We start from the raw sequence: 19,390 nt of genomic DNA, 5'->3' as shown, positions 1-19,390 counted from the left end.
TTTTCAATAAATGATGCTGGACTATCAGCTTTAAGCATGGAAAAAAGATAAAAGTAGTTCCTTATTCACACAATATGCAAAAAAGCCCCAAGAGGACCTACCTGTAAAACAAAACTTGAACATTTTATTTTTTTAAATATTTTATTTATTCATTTGAGAGAGAGACAGAGAGAGTACAAGCAAGGGGAGAGGCAGAGAGAGGGGGAGAAGCAGGCTCCCCGCTGAGCCGGGAGCCCAACACAGGGCTTGATCCCAGGACCTGGCGATCACAACCCGAGCCGAAGGCAGACGCCCAACCATCTGAGCCACCCAGGCGCCCCAAAACTTGAACATTTTAGAATAAAGTACAGATTGTCTTCCTGACACTGGAATAAGGAAGACAATTCAGAAAAAAAGGTAAAGCATTAAAAAAAAGAAAGAAATCTGATAACATTAAAATTTTAAAATTTTTTTTTTTTAAGATTTTATTTATTTGAGAGAGAGAGCAAGCAGGGGAAGTGGCAGACAGAGGGAGAGGGAGAAGCAGGCTTCCCGACGAGCAGGGAGCCTGATGCGGGGCTCAATCCCAGGACCCCGGGGATTATGACCTGAGCCAAAGGCAGCCACTTAACGGACTGAGCCACCCAGGCGCCCCTAAAAATTTTAAATTCTGTATGCATAAGACACCTTAAAATAGAATAAGCCACAGATAAAAACAACCATTTTTTTTCTCACCAGTTTGTAATGGTACCTCTGTCATATAGTACTATTTAAAATGTATAAAGAACTCCAACAAATCAAGAGAAAGATGTGAATGGCCCAATTTCAAAAAACAAGACAAAGGATATGAACAGGTAATTTACAAAAGAGGAAGCCTGAATAACTAACAAGCATATGAAGTACTCAAACTCATTCATAACCAGAGAAATGTAAATTAAAAAACATGAAATTTCATTTCATACCCAACAGACTGCTGCAAATTACTAAATCTGATAGCATCAACTGTTTACCAGGATGGTGGAAGGACCTTGGCAGGTCCTAATAAAGCTAAACATGAGATGATACTTTAAGATCCAGAGTTATTCTGATTATGTACCTAAACCAACTCTCCAGATGAATACAAAGAGCCAACAAAACGATGATCGTTGCGACTCTTATTAACGGCAAAGGTAAAACAAACCATTTAATTTATTCACACAATGGACTTACTCCACAGCAGTTAAAATAAACGCAATTCATCTGTTTTAACATGGATTACTATCAAAATAAAAGGTGAAGTTTAAAAAAAAAAACTGGATCACAAAATAAAAAGTATAACATAATACTATATATACGTAATTGTTTTTTGACACGTATGTATATGTACACACGCACATTAGAATGATGTGCCCCAACTAGTTACTTCTAGGGAGAAAGCAAGTAAAAGGTCTTTAACTAAATCTGTAAATTTTTTTTCTTTTTTCTTTTTAAGAAACTTTGTTTTTTTAAAGATTTTATTTATTTATTTATTTATTTATTTATTTATTTATTTATTTTAGAGGGCACAAGCACAAGTTAGGGGAGGGGCACAGGGAGAAGGAGAGAATCTCAAGCAGACTCTGCACTGAGTGCAGAGCCCGACACGGGGCTCGATCTCATGACCCTGAGATCATGACCTCAACTGAAATCAAGAGTCCGATGCTTAACTGACTACACCACTCAGGCACCCTGACAGTTAGCGGTTTTTAACAATCTTTTAATTAAGGTATGTACATTTTTAAAAAAATTTAATGGTATTACACACTTAATAGGCTATAGCATCGTATAAACCGAATTTTCACAGGCAATGGGAAATTAAAAAATTAATGTGAATTCCTTTATTGCAATACTTGCTTTACTCTGGTGGTCTGGAACCAAACCCACACTATCTCCAAGGTATGCCTGTTTGTGTTCGCCAGAAGACATATAAAAGAATATGCACAGCAGCACTATTCATATAGCCCCAAACTGGAAACCTCCCCGATGCCCATCTTAAGAGAATGGATAAACTGGTATACTGACATAATAAAAGTCTGCACAACAAAAAGAATGAACTACAACTACATGCAGTAACATGGCTGTATCTCACAGTAAGGTTCAGTGAAGAAAGCCAGATGTTGGAACATAGTTCAAGAACAGCCAAAACTAATCTATGGTGTTAGAAGTTAGGATAAGGTTACCCTTGGAAGGAATGAAGCGACAAGAGTACTTCTAGGCTGGTAAGGTTGCTTCTTGATCTGGACACTAGTTATATGAATGTGTCCATTTGTGAAAATTCACAGAACTGTACAGTTATATTTTTATTTTATATTGCAAAACAGAGGAAAGAAACAATGGCAAAACAAGCAAATTATTAGCGTATGTTTGATTTTGACAGTGAATACCTGTTACTTTTTCCCCCAACTTTTATATTATTTAAAATGCTCTATCACTTAAAATAAGACAATTAAAAAAATAAATGCACATAGGCATTTCTAATATTCTTTCCTAAGCACTGAAAAGCGCCCCCTTTACACTGTCCTGCAGGGCTATTATTTCTGAAGACTCCCATGTGTCTGACTCACCCGAATAGCTGCTTTTGGGGGCTTTTCTCTCAAGCATCAATGGTTCTTTTCCATTCTCCAAATTGTAGTTCTCAGGTTTGGAAACTGGAAGCCCTGCTCGTTTAAAAAAAGAAAGAGCAAAAAGAAAGAGGACTTAATAACAGGACTTAACTACTTGTGATGGGCACAAAGATCTATTCTATAGCATAGACCCAACTCTCTGATCTACAAAGACAGATCAGGAATGAGGGAGGATGGGTCTCTGAATGAAGCTTAAAATATTTGCAGCAAGTCTGTGTCTGGTAAGGAGCTTATATGCATTGGAAAAGGCAAATGTTTTTGCCTGTCAAAAAGAAGAGAACTTCTCAGGGCGCCTGGCTGGTTCAGTCCATAGAGCACGTGACCCTTGATCTCAGGGTCATGAGTTCAAGCCTTACATTGGGCATAGAGCTTACTTTAAAAAAAAAGAAAGAGAGAGAAGAGAATTTCTCTTTCTCTATTGAGTAAGTTCCAGGGAGACACTGCAGGTGAGTCCTTAGCTTCAGGAAGAAATGGAGAAAGTGGGACCTCCGCGGCAGCACCCAAAAGTTGTGACCGTGGTGACTAGAGTTTTTGTCTTCTTTCTAATGGTTTTTCCCTTTCTTCCTTCTTCAGTAACCAGAACCCACTTTCTTAGGGAATTTATTACATAAGCACAAAAGTAATTCAAGGCAAAAAGCATTCAACTGGAAAATAATGGCAACAAATTACGGGTCCAGATAGAATTTATAAATGTTCATGTATAAATATCACTGGGGAGAGTTAACACAGTTTCTTCTACCCCCCATATGAACACATATGTGTGCACACGCATGTGCGCACATGCACACCCCCGGAGAGGTGAGCACAAGATCCACACTGGCCGGAGAGTACTCTCTCTAACTGGAAGAATCGTGTAACTTTACAGCTGCCAAAGTCCATCTTTGCCATATGCAGAGATCCTAAGAATAAAGCTAATACAGGGCAAAGCCAAGCCACGTGTTTAAAAAAATTAAGAAAATTTCTGTCAATACATATGATTCCCTGAATCAAGATTTGTTATCCCCTTTAAGCCAGTGTGAATTAGGTTTCTATCATTCGAATCCAAAGAATTTTGATACAAAACCAGCACAGACATTTCACCAAGAACCTAGGGCAGAAACAGATTTTCTCTGGGCCCAAAGGGATCAATACTTTATGATTTCTGAATGCAAAAGTGAAGGCTTCGTTAAGCTATTTCACTTTCAATAATGTAATGATGTCCCCATACGCGGATTCCAGAGTCATGATGAGAACCCATCCTTACAAAGCGAGACCAGGTTCCTATAGTTCTCCAGCATCACCTCCCTTTGTGCAGGATCCAGCTTCCCCCACTCCTCTGGGGTAAAATCCATGGCCACGTCCTTGAATGTCACTGATGCCTAAGACATAAACATACTTTTGTTCACCATCTCTCACTTGACAGACTCAATTTCACCCCCCCCCCCCAGTTTCTGCTGGCCCTAGATAGATGCATAAGCTATACACAGGACGGGAAATGACTGTGATAAATGACAAGCATTCTAATGTATTCAGATTTGGAATACTCTAGGTATAAAGTCACTGGGTATCAATCAAGTGCCAGGCACACTGTGCTGGAGTCGGTATGAGAACCCAAAGAAGTAAGACTATGGTTTCTCCGTTGAGACTATCATTTTTCTGGGGAATAAAGACTTAAAACATGAACCAATGGACCAACAATGCAATTTGGCAAAATAAACAGAATTCGGGTCAACAATGCAGTTTGGCAAAGTAAACAGAATTCAGGCAGAGGAAAAAGGCATGTCTGAGTCATTCTCCTTGTGAGTCCTCAACAAAAATGTAAAGAATCAATCTAGCCAATCAGAAGATGAACTGAAATACAGAACCTGCAAATGTGAAGAAGTCATGCAATGAAAAGAATGGCAGCGAGCACCAAATCCAGTCAAGCACGGAATTCAAGGCAAAAAGCATTAAACTGGAAACTAACAGGAACAAATTAATTGAAGGTACAGATATAACTTATAAATGTTCCTGTGTAAATTTCATAGGATCAAGTTTATATAACACAAAATACAGAAATTAAAATAAGTGAGGTAAATGTTAACTTTCGGAGAATCTGAGTGGAGAGTATATGAAAAATCTTTTTACTATTTACATCATTTATTGAAGTCTAAAATTATTTCAAAATAAAGTTCCCAAAGTGGAAAGAATCTGAGATTTAAATAACAAGAATAAAAACAAGACAAAACAAAACCAAGAATCATCCTTGGAAAATAAAATATAAAAATCATTAAGTAGCCACTGAGTAGATATTATGAGGAAAAATGACCTTGATCCTATAATCTGCATATCTATACCTAAAATGACACTCGATAGAAATTAATTTCCAAACCATTAAAAGAAAAAAAACAGAACAAAAATGCAAACTATTGCACAAAAGGCAGGAAATACAAAAGAATAAAGAAAGCATAATAAACAGAATTATAAAAATCACATGGCAAGAAAAATTTGAAACATAAAAGTAGTTAATATGGGGGCACCTGGGTGACTCAGTCGGTTAAGGGTTAAGCGTCTGCCTTCGGCTCAGGTCATGATCCCAGGGTCCTGGGATTGAGCCCCGATTAGGGCTCCTTACTCAGTGGGGAGCCTGCTTCTTTCCCTCCCTCTGCCGCTCCCCCTGTTTGTACTCTCTCTCTGTCAAATAAATAAAATCTTTTAAAAAAAAGAGTAATTAATATGAATTAGTTCATTTACCTTATAAAATGGGTTTTTAAAAAAAACCACATCCTGTTTACAGAAAGGACACTCAAACAAAAATCCCAAAGCTGGGGATAAGAAGGAAGTGGAAAGAGATATACACCAAACTGTTATCCTCAGTAGGGAGAGGGGAGGACTGAATTTGGGGAGGTAAGTAATACTATCTTTACCTTTATATTTATATATGTCTGTGCTGTTCACCTGGTTACAGTGAGCAAGAATTAAAACTTTAATATTTTTAAAAATCTAGTAAGTTAAAGATAAAAAAAAAAAAACAGCCCAGGCAAATTCTAGTAAGAAAGGTAGTTGTTAACATCAAACAAAATCTAATGCAATGTGAAAAGAGTGTTTTTTGTTTTTTTTTTTCCATAAAAGATTTAATCCACCCTGAAGCTGTAACGGTCTTGAATTCATTATCAAGGTGCTGAAATATATAAAGCATTCACCCTCCCTCTGGTACCTACACCCTGATTCTCCTCTGGCCCCTACGCTTGGCAGGTAGTACCAATTCCAACCCCGACTCATGGGTGGGGTGTGTGTGTGTATGAGTGTGTGCAGGTATATTCCCTAGGTCTCACCAATTAATTAGAGAATTACAATTATATGTGGCCCATAGTGGTGCCAGAATGTACCTCATACCCATTCAAGGGTTAATTCCAGGACTTGAGCTGGAATGACTAGGAGAGAAGATGCTTTTTTCCCTCTGGTCTTCAACATGGGAAGATGTAAGCCTAAATTAGTTAGGAACAGGCACTAGGAAAAAAAAGTCTGCTTGAGAGCAAAATCCAATGAGAGGGGAAAAAAAAAAAAGCTCAGTGGACTATGTGCTAATATTACTGTTTGGGTTCTATTTCTAGCCAAACCCGGATTTTTCAGTTATGTTACTCAACTCTTTTTGCTTAAGCCAGTTTGAATTTTCATGAGCTGCAACTTAAAACCTCTTGACTGATACAGTCTTCAATACTCATGTAAGGCAGTTGAGAAACCAATGGAAATAAGCATATAAGGATCCTGAGGAGGGACTCCTGGCTGGCTTGGTCGGAAAAGCGTATGACTCTTGATCTTAGGGTTGTGAGTTCGAGCCCCATGTTGGGTGTGGAGATTGCTTAAATAAAAAAAAAAATAGGGTCCTGAGAAGTCACTTTTCAAACAGTACCAATATGCTATGTCTACTTTTTACACTCTGGATTATAGCAGCAAAAAGAAAGGCTAACAGAGGTATGCCACACACATCATGGAGAGCTCTTTTCTCCTACCCAACTTCTTTTCATAAAAATGTTCAAATATACAAAAAATTGAGAGACTAACACACTATTGACCCATATAGTACAAGCACCACTCAAATTCAACAATTCTTGATATATATTCTCTTGGTGGGGGGAGGATTGGAAAGTAAGCTGCAAACATAACACTTCACCTCTAAAATACTTTAGCGTTCATCATCTTGGAGGGCTGGGTTCTAACTCTTTAAATTAAACCTTCCACAGGCTTTCCCTTTCTAGCACTTCCTTGAACTATTTGAATACTTGTTTTCATAATTCACTTCAGCATTTAAGGTGCTTTCTTAATTTTCTATTTAATACTCATATGTATGTTGTTTCCCTTAGACAAACGTATTTTAATAGGTACATGCCATAGTTACTTTTATTTTTTATTTATTTATTTTTTAAAGATTTTATTTATTTATTTGACAGAGACAGACACAGCAAGACGGGGAACACAAGCAGGGGGAGTGGGAGAGGGAGAAGCAGGCTTCCCGCCAAGCAGGGAGCCTGATGTGGGGCTCAATCCCAGGACTCTGGGATCATGACCTGAGCTGAAGGCAAACGCTTAACGACTGAGCCACCCAGGCGCCCCCCAAATTTACTTTTAAAATAGTTTCCTATGTTATCCAAGCACAGAAATAAGCATAAAAGTTCAAAGAAGGGCAATGCTTTCTACATGCCTATTGAATGACGATAAATACTGGGCCGAGAAGGTACTGTGGGTACGTAGAACACGTTTTCTACTGAGTCCATTAGATACCCAAGTAGTCCCTTAGAACTGGAACCCAGCTCTCTATTATACGGGCTCTAGTGGACAAAGAAACTCCACCTGAAAAACAAGGGAGTGCATCTGTACTCCCAGAAATAAGGGGGTATTTTTAATAACCAGTAGAGACTCACACTCACCTGGGATCTGGCTGTGAGGCGCAGAGCTGCCACTTCTCCCTCTTCTGTGCTCCGCTCTTGGGAAAAGGGAGAATCCTGGGAAGACAGAGCTAAGGGCAAGAAAGCAGTAATGATGGGGCCTAGATCCATCTTGTGACTCAGATTTACAAGTCTAAAATTCCCTCCACCATACTCATGGTGCTCCCTACAAACACTGTAAGGGAAGGGAGCCCCAAACAACCCAGGATCCCAGGATCATGAAGAAATGTCCAGAAGTGTTGCTACTCAGGACTTAAATTCACTCAGTTGCTATAATTCTAACACATTCTGGAAAGATGGCACTCTCTGTTCTAGAAATAAAACTAAGTCAGTTTTCTCCCTGAGCTTAATGTCCATATCAGAAAAACAGGCTCAATAGTTTACAAAAATCACCCTGCAGGCTTATTTAAAACGAAGACTGCTGTATCCCACCTCCAAATAATTATCATTAGTTGAGTCTGCGGCAATCTAGAAATCTAACAGGCGCTCAGGAAGGTAATCCTGATGTAGGTTACAGACCAAACTTCAACAAAGACTGCTCTAGTAAACTGGAAGTCAGTCACTGACTTCTAGGCCCATTTTCTCCTATATAACACAAAAAATGATTTGCTTATTGAAATCACATGGTAATCGTGCAAAGTGGCATAAAAGGTGTGGAAAATATTTTTGCCAACCAAAAAGCTAAATTCTCAGACCCATGATTGAGGCTTGGTTGGCATAAGCATCTGGGAGGAAGAATGGGTGAGAAAAAGTAATCGAGGCTATGCTCACGCCTTACAAGCTAACCTTCCGCTCGGATCCTGGGGGTGGCTTTGAAGGGTCCATTGTGCGCCCAGCTGGAGAGGAGAGGGGGGGTGGATCCCACACCAAGCCCTTCGTGCTCCCTCCAAGAGCCCATCGGTCCCCCAGACAAAGGAGACGGACGGCCCTCTCCGCCAAGAGCCACCTCCTGGGAGGCAACTGATTTTTCCCTTCAGGAGGAAAGAATTTCGCCCTTCCACAACACAAGTTCAACAACACTCCAGCAACTCTTACCTCTCTTCTCGGGCATGTTGGCCAAGTCGGTCTCCATGATCACCACCTGCTCCCGGTTCTGAATATTCCGATCCCCGCCTCCCGCCCCAGTTCAGACTTCTCCAGGCAGAATAGTGAGAAGCCCCCGTGGCCTCGTCGTCCTCCTTCCTGCCTTCCCTCCCGGGGCTCTGCTGGAAGGCTTCGTTCGATCAGGTCGGGTCGGACTTCTTCCTCACTCTCGAGCCTGGCTCGGTCCTACGAGGCTGGAACCTGGAAACCCGGGGACAGCATCCCTGAGGCTGGGTGCCAGGTGCCTGTCCCTGCCGCCTGCAGCTGTCCCTGGGGGCACCGAGCGGCTGCGAGGGACCAGCCAGGTACCAGGCGCGCAGACAAATCCCGCCGCGCTCCGGGCTCTCCCCAAAGCTCCGCAACGGCCCCGCGCCCCGCCCCTCGCGCACCCGCCGGCACCGCGCTCGCACCCGCGTCCCCGGGAGGCGGCAGCCGCGGGCGGGATTCGGGCCGGAGCGCGAAGGGATGGGGCTCATGGTCCGCCTTCGAGGGCCCTTCCACAAACGCTCACTCCAGCCCCGACTCGGCACGAACTGATGCCCCGGGGGCCACCATCAGGGCTGAGCCGAGAAGAGCGCCATGGGAACGTCCAACTCACCTCCCATCCCGGGCCTCACAAAGGCTACGAACTTCTTGGGCCAGCTCGGAGTCGCGCATGCGTAAGAAGGAGCGGGGCAAGGCTGGCAGGCCTCAGCCAGCCCCGGAACTACGAATCCCAGAAGCCCCTGGGGGTGGCCAGACTCCGTTTCTCTGCAGGTGGGAGCACACGTGGCGCGGCTGGGAGAATCGAAGGAGCCGTGGTCTCCTTCCCTCTCGCGAGAGTATCGAACCGCATCGCTGGTGTGGGATTCACCCAAGAGAGAGCGCGAACGCCAGGAAGACGGAGCCGAGTTAGTGGCGGTACCCGAGCTTTGTCTGCTCGTGGGACTGCAGCGCAGTGCTTAGGGCTGCTGAGGAGCTCAACCCTAATGACTCAGCTGTAAGCTATATTACAGTATATGGCTTTTCCCATATTTTTGTCCTCCCCAGACTCATCCTTTGCCTTCCAACAACGTGATAGGTGTATTTTTGGGAACAGCAGATTGTTACTGCTTTGTGATACCGGAAATTAACTCGTGTGAAATAGATGAGTTGAAAAGACTCAGCCAGTTTCAACAACTTGGAGCAACGCATTCTTTGCAGCCATAGAAATTAAATTTATCACAAGAGGTTGTTTGTTCAATGGAGCATGGTTAGTCTCTAATTCTGCTCTTGCGGTAACCTACCCACCCAAACTCTAAAACACCTAAACTGCTCTTCCTCTTCTCAGTGAATTGTTTTCACTGTCCACAAACCCACTTGCAATAGCCAGAACCAGAATATCCTCAACTCTTCCTTTTCACTGTCTATTTATCTCCAGGTCCTATTTATTACATTTTTAAACAACCCTCCCATTTGTCCATCTCTCTCTGTTCCCACTGGCATTACCTTATTTCTGGCTACCCCCATTTCACTAGGATTACACTCAGTCTCCTAAGTGATTTCCCTAACTCCAGTTTTCTTTCCCAGTGGTCCATTCTCCACACTTTCTGGCCAGTGATCATTCTAGAGCAAGAACCTAATGTAACTTTACTGCTTAAAACTTTTGAAATGGCTTTCAAAAACTTTGGGGAAAGATGATTTTTAGTCCCCACGAGAAGGCACCCCTTCTCTGGCTCCCATAATCTGATGTGGCTCCCACCCTTGTGTAATCCCCTCTTCTTGAGTATGAATAGGGCCTGTGACTCACTGTTAAACAATTGAACACAACAAAGGTGACATGTCTAATGCTTCTTGGTTGGAGACTCCTTCCTGGCTTTGATGAAGCAAGGGTTGATGTTGGGGGGACTCACATGACAAGGAACTATGGGTGGACTTCAACCAACAGCCAGCAAGAACCTAAACCCTGTCAACAACCCCCTGGTGCTTGGAAGTGGGTCATTGCTGGTAGAGTCCTCACATGAGAACCCAGTCCTGGCTGACACCTTAATAGCTGGCTGCAGAGGACCCACTTAAGCTGTGCTCAGATCTCACCCGCAGATACTGGGTGATAATAAATGTATGCTGTTTTGAGCCACTAAGTATATAGTAATATTGCTATGCAAAGAAAAGGTTACTAATACAGCATCCTAACGTAAGTGGCTAGCTCTTTTCCCAAAACCCAACCCGAATATCTTTTGGAAGGAGGGAAGTTGTTGGATTGAGAAACTTTTGAAAAATTGATTGGAATCCCTCTGGAAGATAGGTGGCTACAGTTGGTCCTAGGAGTGTGTGTGTGTGTGTGTGTGTGTGTGTGTGTTGGTGTAGGTAGGGAGGTCATGGCAGCAGCAATGGAAGACAGATGCTACAAGGAGACTGCAGGGAGTGGGGGTGCTTTTTGGTATTTTGTTGTGCTCCTTTCCATCTACTCCCACATTGCCCTGGGTAAGTCTTTGCCCACTCCTTCACCATTGCACAGGGTAGCCCTAGAGCTGGGCTGGGTTTTATTGAGCTTTCTCCTACACTGATACACACACACACACACACACACACTGAGCCAGGCGATTACTGTAAAAAAAAAAAAAGAGGTAGAGATAGAGAGGTTCTCTGAGGGATAAGATCATCTGGTAGGAAGAGAGTGGTAAATGCCATAGGTTCTCTGCTTTTAAAATAACTCAAATCCCCCTAAGTACTCCTTGCCCTCTCTACATACAAACATATGGTCTACAGCTTGGGCCCTTCCTGTGTTAACCAGCTTATAACCTGGGCTTGGAGAATATGGGTTTACAGGGGAAAAAAAATACCAGAAGAACTCTGTTGCTATAAAAAGAAAATAAACTGAAAAATTTATAGAAGATAAAGCAGAATTAGTAGACCATTTAGGATAAGATATATGTATTTTAAAAAAGCTATCCTTAAAGATAAAGGAGGAGATAAGAAATATTTAACAAGAACTTATCATAAAAACAAAACCATGTGCTAAAAATAAATGGTTGAAAGAAAATATTCAATATTTTATTGAATAGCAGAATATGTAAAGCCAGAGTGAATTTTAAAGCTGGGCTCTACTCTTCCATAAGATATCAGAAAGGGATAAAAAGCTGAAAAATATGAAAGAAATGTTAAGCAACATGGAGACTGACTAGTTATTTATATAATGAGAGTCCTAGAAAGAAAAAAGAATAAACAGATAAAATACTTTAAGAAATAATAATCAAGGATTATGGAGAAATGAAAGTTAAGGAACTTAAATCGAAAGTGCTCCTAGAAAGTCAAACAGGAAAAATATGAAAAGATACCACATATTATAATAAAATCTAACGATATAAATACTGATTTGCAACCTAGGTGGAATTTGAAACTGGCCCCCATATATGGCAAGGAGAGACTGAAGAAAGAGGCAGACTACTCCAGGTTGGTAGGCAGCAATTTTAATAAGCAAGGGAATTTACATACCAGGTTCTCTTGAGCAGCTGTTCAAGAGACAAGTTGATCTCTGCACCCACCCACCAGAATCTTTAAAGTGTCTATAGAGGCTTTAACTGGCTTCAGTCACATATTCAGTCCACATGGTCTCAATAACACATCACTCTCTCAAGGCTGCAACCCCAAAATGACTCCTACTGTGGGAATGCTGGGCAGAACATACATTTCCAAGGGCAGGGGAGGGGGTGAGGAGCCTCCCATTGCGTGGGTCTAGCTTACAGGTTAACTGGCAGTCACTCTTCATAACCTCTTACACAATAAATAGCAAGAAATTCTAAAAACTCCCAGAGACAAAACAGATCACCTATAAAACAGAGTTTAATGCTAAATCCCCAGTGTCAAAAACAGTGCCTGGCATTTTATGGCCCTTTAATAAGTAATAATTGAATAAATAAATCTAATTGTTCACTAGTAGTACTGACTACAGAAGAAAGTGTAATGATATTTTCAAATTCTAAAAGATAAACCTTGAATCTAGAATTTTATATTTTAATTAAGTATCGTGTAAATGAGTCAAAATAAGGATACTCTTATGCATACAAGACCTTGGAAATTTTCTTGGAGGATGTACGTCAGTAAGAAGGAAAAGAATTCAGGAAGATGCTTTAGGATATAAAGAAAGTAAGGGCAAAAATAATTTAGTAAAGGATTTATTATCATCTTCAAGGAACAGAGATAGTGGTGAAACAAGATGACAGCAACTACATGTACATAACAATTCCACTAAAATTTTAATACCATTGAGGATGAGGTTGGGAAGTAGAAATGCACAAATGAGGTAACTAAGTTACTTGTCTTGAGTAGAGGGAGGATATACATATTCACAAGCTTGATAAATAGATGGGTTTGGGGGAAGAAACATAGGTGTGAGTTTTAATAAATTAGGTACAAGTACCATGAGGGTAAAAGTAGATGTATGACATTCAAACCAGAACAAAAGAACTGATTATTAATTTTTAAATTTTATTTTAAAAAAGATTTTATTTTTGAGAGAGAGAAAAAGCAGGGGGAGGGGCAGAGGGCAGGGAGAAGCAGACTCCCCACTAAGCAAGGATCCCAGGACCCTGGTATCATGAGCCGAAGGCAGATGCTTAACCGACTGAGCCACCCAGGCGCCCCAAGAACTGATTATTTAATGGAAACCCAGACAAGAGGAAAACAAGAAACAACAAGTATGGTCAAGGGAAAACACAGAATAAGACCTGTTACATGATTTATTACAAAAAATGTAAATGAGTCAAACCCAGCCATCAAAAGGCAGAGAATATCTCTTTGAATTAAAAACAAAACAAAAAACTGAGGCACCTGGGTGGCTCAGTCAGTTAAGTGTCTGCCTTTTGCTCAGGTCATGATCCCAGGGTCCTGGGATTGAGCCCTGTGTTGGGCTTCCCGCTCAGTGGAGAGCCTACTTCTCCCTCTCTTTTTGCCCTACCCCGGCCCCGCTCATGCTCTCTCTCTCTCAAATAAATAATTAAAAAAAAAAAAACTAACACAAACCCCAAGATGCAGCAATATGTTCTTTACCTTGGAAACTAAGCAACACAGAAAAATTGAAAACAAAGTGATGGCAAAGGATGTACCAGGCAAATATGAACTAAAAGAATACCCAGATAAAATGTTTATAATAGAATTAGATTCAAGATAAAACATCATAATGGACAAAAGAGGGATCTATATATTTGTAAAACTCATGAGGAGAAGTATAATCTATTGTATTTGCCTATATTTCTGCTTTTTCCATTGTTCTTTCTCTTATGATGCTCTATGAGTCCTTGCTATATCATTTTTTTGTTGTTAGAATTTCTATTAGCCATTCTTTAAGGGTAGGTCCACTAAGTGACAAATTCTTTTAGTTACCATTCATCTGAGAATGTCTGGATTACCTCTTCATTTCTTTGGATATTCAATTCATGGTTGGCAATTCTTTTCCTTCAAATTGACGGCACATGAAAATGTGCCATTTTCTTCTGGCCTTCATGGTTTCAAATGAGAAACCTGCTGTCATTCAAATTGGTGTGCCCTTGTAGGCAGTGTGATATTTCTCCACTGCTTTCAGATTTTTCCTTTGCCTTCAGTTTGTAGAATTTTAATTATGCTGTGTCTCATTAGGGATTTCTTTATGTTGATTTATTTGGGATTTGTTCAGCTTCTCAAATCTATAAATTTATGTCTTTCACCAAGTTTTGGAACTTGTCTGCCATTATTTCTTTGACTACTCTTTAAGCTCCACTCTCTTTTTCCTGTCCTTTTGGGACTCTGATGTTAAGATTGCTCTTTTGTCATTGTCCCAACAGGTTCCTGAGGCTCTGTTAATTTTTTTTTCAGTCTGTTTTTCTCTGTTTTTCAGACTGAGTAAATTCTATTGATCTGTACTCAAGTTCACTGATCCTATTATCTGTCATCGCCACTCTTTTACTATTGAGTTTATCCAATGGGTTTTTTATTTCAGTATTTATATTTTTTAGTTTTATAATGTTTATTTGTTTCTTTATAACTTCTTTTCTTTGCTAAGATTTTTCCATTTTTTAATTTGTTTTGAGAGAATTTGTAAATTCTTACTAAAATATTTTTTCAAATGATGGCTGCTTTAAATCCTTGTCAGATGATTCAAACACCTGATTCTTCTCAGTGTTGGCACTGTCAGCTGCCTTTTCTCCTTCGGGTTGTGATTTTCCTGGTTCTTAGTATGACGGGTAATTTTGGATTGATTCCTGGATATTTTGCCTGTTATGTTAGAAGACTCTGGGTCCTATTTAAATCTTCTGTTTTAGACTGCTGTCACCCTGTTTAGGTTTAGCATATAGGTCTTGGCCTACTTTTGTGGGCTGTGATCTCAGTGAGAATTTAATTTTCAGAGCCTTTGTGGTACAGTTTTGTTCTGGTTGGTTTATCTGGCACTGCTGGGGCTCCCACTGGTCCCTGCTGGTGCTGCTTGAGTGGGTGGAAAGGGCTTCCCCAGGCTGGGCTAAGGTGGGGAAGAAGAGTGCTTCCTGGGTTGGGCCCTCTATGTGGTGGCATTCACATGCCAGTACGACTCAACCACCTGGTGTCTCTACATGTAGGTGTGGATGTGTGCTGTGGTGGGGAGGTGGGGGTTCCCGGGTCTGGCTGGGACAGAGAGCACTTCCTGGGTCAACTGATTGTTGTGGTCAGATCCCCCAGAGTGTGCCATCTAGAGTCTGGTTTCTCTCTGTGCGTGAGAGGGGTCTTGGGCTTGGGGGGACAAAGAAGCTTCTCAATCAGGATAATTGTAGTGGTGGGTTCCCCTTTGTCAGTGCCATTTCTCATTAGTGACACTTCCCTCCTACCTTAGCTCTAGGTTGGGGAGGTGGGTTTCAGGTTTAAGGGACAAAGAGGCTTCCTGGCTGGGCGATTGTGGCAGATTCCCCCCTACTTGCAGGTGCTGCCCATCCACCTGGTGTTCTGGATGGGGGAGGAGAGTCAGGCTGGTAGAGAAGAAGAATACTTTCCCTGGCTTCTTATTGTCAGTGGGGCTTCCCATGTGTCCCCCTTCCAGTGTTCCCAGGCTCCCCTGGTATTATAGGTAGGGCCTCTATTCATTCTGGGGGAGGAATGAGCCTTCCTGGGCCACCTTCTCAAGCTAGGTTTGGGTCGTGCATTGCCCTGCCACCATTCTGTTGCTCTAGTCCTGAGGTCTGTCTCTCTACCCAGTCCATCTTCCTCTTTCCACCTGTCAGAGTTCTTTTTTGTTATTTCTAGCATTTATAATGAACTCAGCAGGCAGGATCAGGGAGAAATAAGTCTACATATCATCTCATCTAGACCCATTGTATACTTATAAAAGAAATCAGAGATCAAGTAGATAGAATGACTGACAGACGGATCAATAATTGTAGTAGGAAAGTTTTATGTAACCCTTGAGAAACTGATACAACAAGCAGACAAGAGGAAGGAGAGCTATAGAAGTTTTAATAACAGGATTAAGAAGCTCAAGAAAATAGATTTACATGCAACTTGACATGCAACAGATATGCATTCTTTTCTAGAATACAGGCCTTATTCAGAAAAATTGACTATAGGCTCAAATACAGAAGATGCCTCGATGAGTTTAAATATCACACATCTATGTCACTATATATATTATAGATCATTGAAATATAATGTAAGCCACATATGTAATTTAAAACATTCTAGTATCTGGGGCACCTGGGTGGCTCAGTCAGTTAAGCGTCTGCCTTCGGCTCAGGTCATGATCTCAGGGTCCTGGGATCGAACCCCGCATTGGGCTTCCTGCTCAGTGGGGAGCCGGCTTCACTTTCTGCCTGATGCTCCCCCTTGCTTGTGCTTTCTCTCTGTCAAATAAATAAATTTAAAAAATAAAACAAAATGCTCAAGTAGCCATATTTTTAAAAATTTTTTAAAGAGGTGAAATGTATTAAATAAATATATTTATTTAACCCAATATATCCAGTATATTTAACTTTTAATCAATATCAAACTTACTTATAAGACACTTTACATTTTTGTGCTGAGTTGTCAAAATCCACGTGTATTGTACACTGAGAGCACATCTCAATTCATATTAGGCACATTTCAAGTTCTCTATCCACATATGGCTATTGGCTACCATATTGGATAAGCACAGATCTGTCTTTTTTGAGCATATGTGATAAAATAGAAATCAAAAATGAAAAGAGAGCTAAAAATTCTCTTTCTGAATAGTGAAACCAAAATGAAATATAGTACTAAATACATTTGGGGTTAAAGAGGAAATAGTGAAAGAAATAAGGGAACACAATGAAAAAATTCATTTAAAATTTATGGGACACAACCAAAAGAGTACTCAAGGGGATACACACAATTTTAAACACATTTTAGAAAAATTGGAAACAAGTGGGCTAAGGAGTCCATTCAAAGAGCTAAAAAGAAGGACAGCTTAAGCAAAAGAAATAAATATAGAAATAATAAAAGATTAAAGTCAATGAAGTAGCATACCCCAAAACCAATGGAGAAGATAAAACCTAAAGCTGGTTCAATGAATAGATTAAGAAGTTACACAAACCTGCAGTGACAGTAATGAATCTAAAAAAGAACAGACAGAGTGAAATAAGTCAACCAGAGAAAGACATGTATCATATGACCTCACTGATATGAGGACTTCTTAATCTCAGGAAACAAACTGAGGGTTGCTGGAGTGGGGGGGTGGTGGTGGGAGGGATGGGGTGGCTGGGTGATAGACACTGGGGAGGGTATGTGCTATGGTGAGCGCTGTGAATTGTGCAAGACTGTTGAATCACATATCTGTACCTCAAACAAATAATAAAATATCTGTGAAAAAAAAAAAAAGAAAAAGAGGAAGATAGCAGGAGGGGAAGAATGAAGGTGGGGGAAATCGGAGTGGGAGATGAACCATGAGAGACGATGGACTCCGAAAAACAAACTGAGGGTTCTAGAGGGGAGGGGGGTGGGGGTATGGGTTAGCCTGGTGATGGGTATTAAAGAGGGCACATTCTGCATGGAGCACTGGGTGTTATGCACAAACAATGAATCATGGAACACTACATCAAAAAAACTAATGATGTAATGTATGGTGATTAACATAACAATAAAAAATTTAAAAAAAGGAAAGCAGACAGATGAAATAAGCAGAAAAAAATGGAGACACAACAGATTATTAAATAATACATTTGAAAACATAGAAATAAAGTAGATAAATTTATGAAAATATACAATGAAAAAAATCAGTACAAAATTAAATTGGAAAATTTAACAGATCAATTACCATAAAAAAAATTGAAATAAGAGACCACACTCCAAATTCTACCAAACTTTTAAGGAATAAATCTCTATCTTATATAAGATGTTCTAAAAACAGGAAAATAGGGGTGCCTGGGTGGCTCAGTTGGTTAAGCCTCTGCTTTCAGCTCAGGTCATGATCCCAGGGTCCTGGGATTGAGCCCTGTGTCAGGCTTCCTGCTCAGCAATGAGTCTGTTAATTGTTAATTAAATGATACCTGGCTCTTGACTTGAATGTCATTTTCTGCTGGTGTGACTTTGGGCTATTTACTGTAACTCCCTGAGCCTTCATTTCTTTGTCTTTAAAGGAGATGATGATTACTATCTTTAACATAGGAACGAACATTCTGGGTCACCTGCCTGGCTTGGTCTAAAGAGCATGGGACTCTTGATCTCGGGGTCATGAGTTCGAGCCCCATGTTGGGTGTAGAGATTATGTAAATAAATGAAACTTAAAAAAATAAGATAGGAACATTCTTCTTAGAGTAAATAAGATAATGTATATAGAGCAATGAACAGGTGTGCTGAGCACATGGAAGGCAACCACTCAGTATTAATTTCTTCTTTTCCTATCCAGTAAATAAGTAAACCATAAGCTATTATGCTTCACTGTATTTCTTCTAGGTAGATTCCTTTTGTAAAATAGAGCTCAAGATGATAAAGATGGTCTTTCTTTTTTTAAAAAAATTTTATCTCTCCATTTTTGTGAGAAAGAGCACAAGAAGTGGGGAGGGCAGAGGGAGAAGCAGACTCCTGGCCAGGCAGGGAGCCCAATGTGGGACTTGATCCCAGAACCCTGGGATCATGACCTGAGCTGAAGGCAGACGCCTAACGACTGAGCCACCCAGGGACCCAATGAAGATGGTCTTACTCAAGATTCTATATGCTGTTCACAATAAAACAATTTTCTGCTATAAACTACCAGTGAAAATTAAAACAATTCCATGCTATACCAGTTGCAATACTGATTGTTTTTTTCTCCTGGGGTGGGTATGTACATGTGATCTGTAGAACAAAAAAATAATCTACAATGAAATACAATATTTCCCTTTGGCAAAATATTATAAGTTGCTACCAAGGGCTCTATAATTTATGTAATCATTTTTTGTGTTGCTATATTAAAATATATTGTATTTACTTAGTAATATTAGTACCAGGACTATATTTCAAGTTCAGTGAAGTACAAATATCATTTTTTTAAATGGTTGATAGAATGCCTAATTCTCAAATCCTAAGAATAAATACAAACACGTCTTAGCCTGTTTGGACTGCTGTAACAGGATACGATGGGTTGCTTATGGACAATAGAAATTAATTTCTCACAGTTCTGGAGTCTGGAAGTCCGTGGTCAGGGTGCCAGCATGGTCAAGTTCTGGTGACAACCCTCTTCCAGGCTGCAGAATGCAGACTTCTTGCTGTGTCTTCATGTGGTGGAAGGGTAAATGTTGTAAGACATCAGTCACAAGATCAACAAAAGTACCTAGGAGTTAATCTAATAAAGAATGCACAAGACAATACAAACATTTATTAAGTGTTTACTTC

At 40.5% G+C, this 19,390-nt stretch overlaps 1 protein-coding gene across 5 annotated transcripts in view; it reads right to left on the bottom strand.

Annotated features, from left to right (window-relative positions):
- The window catches only part of ZNF286A (zinc finger protein 286A), a 38,741-nt gene extending 29,453 nt beyond the window's left edge, over positions 1 to 9,288 (bottom strand). For all 5 annotated transcript variants that reach the window (XR_004302649.1, XR_004302650.1, XM_032431834.1 and 2 more), the window contains exons 1-5: positions 9,207 to 9,288; positions 8,561 to 8,809; positions 7,508 to 7,596; positions 3,865 to 3,979; positions 2,562 to 2,654 (exon numbers count right to left, since the gene is read on the bottom strand). Coding sequence is in view for 3 of the 5 variants with exons in the window: in XM_032431834.1 (XP_032287725.1) it covers positions 2,562 to 2,654; positions 3,865 to 3,979; positions 7,508 to 7,596; positions 8,561 to 8,597 (334 nt within the window). In the remaining 2 variants the exon portion in view is untranslated. The remainder of the gene's footprint in view (positions 1 to 2,561; positions 2,655 to 3,864; positions 3,980 to 7,507; positions 7,597 to 8,560; positions 8,810 to 9,206) is intronic.
- Between the last annotated feature and the right edge of the window lie 10,102 nt (positions 9,289 to 19,390).

The sequence above is a fragment of the Phoca vitulina genome, unplaced genomic scaffold, assembly GCF_004348235.1.
Source record: "Phoca vitulina isolate PV1807 unplaced genomic scaffold, GSC_HSeal_1.0 scaffold47, whole genome shotgun sequence".
Taxonomy (NCBI): domain Eukaryota; kingdom Metazoa; phylum Chordata; class Mammalia; order Carnivora; family Phocidae; genus Phoca; species Phoca vitulina.
The sequence above is the reverse complement of the archived record's forward strand: the minus strand, read 5'-3'. Positions and strand labels throughout refer to the sequence as shown.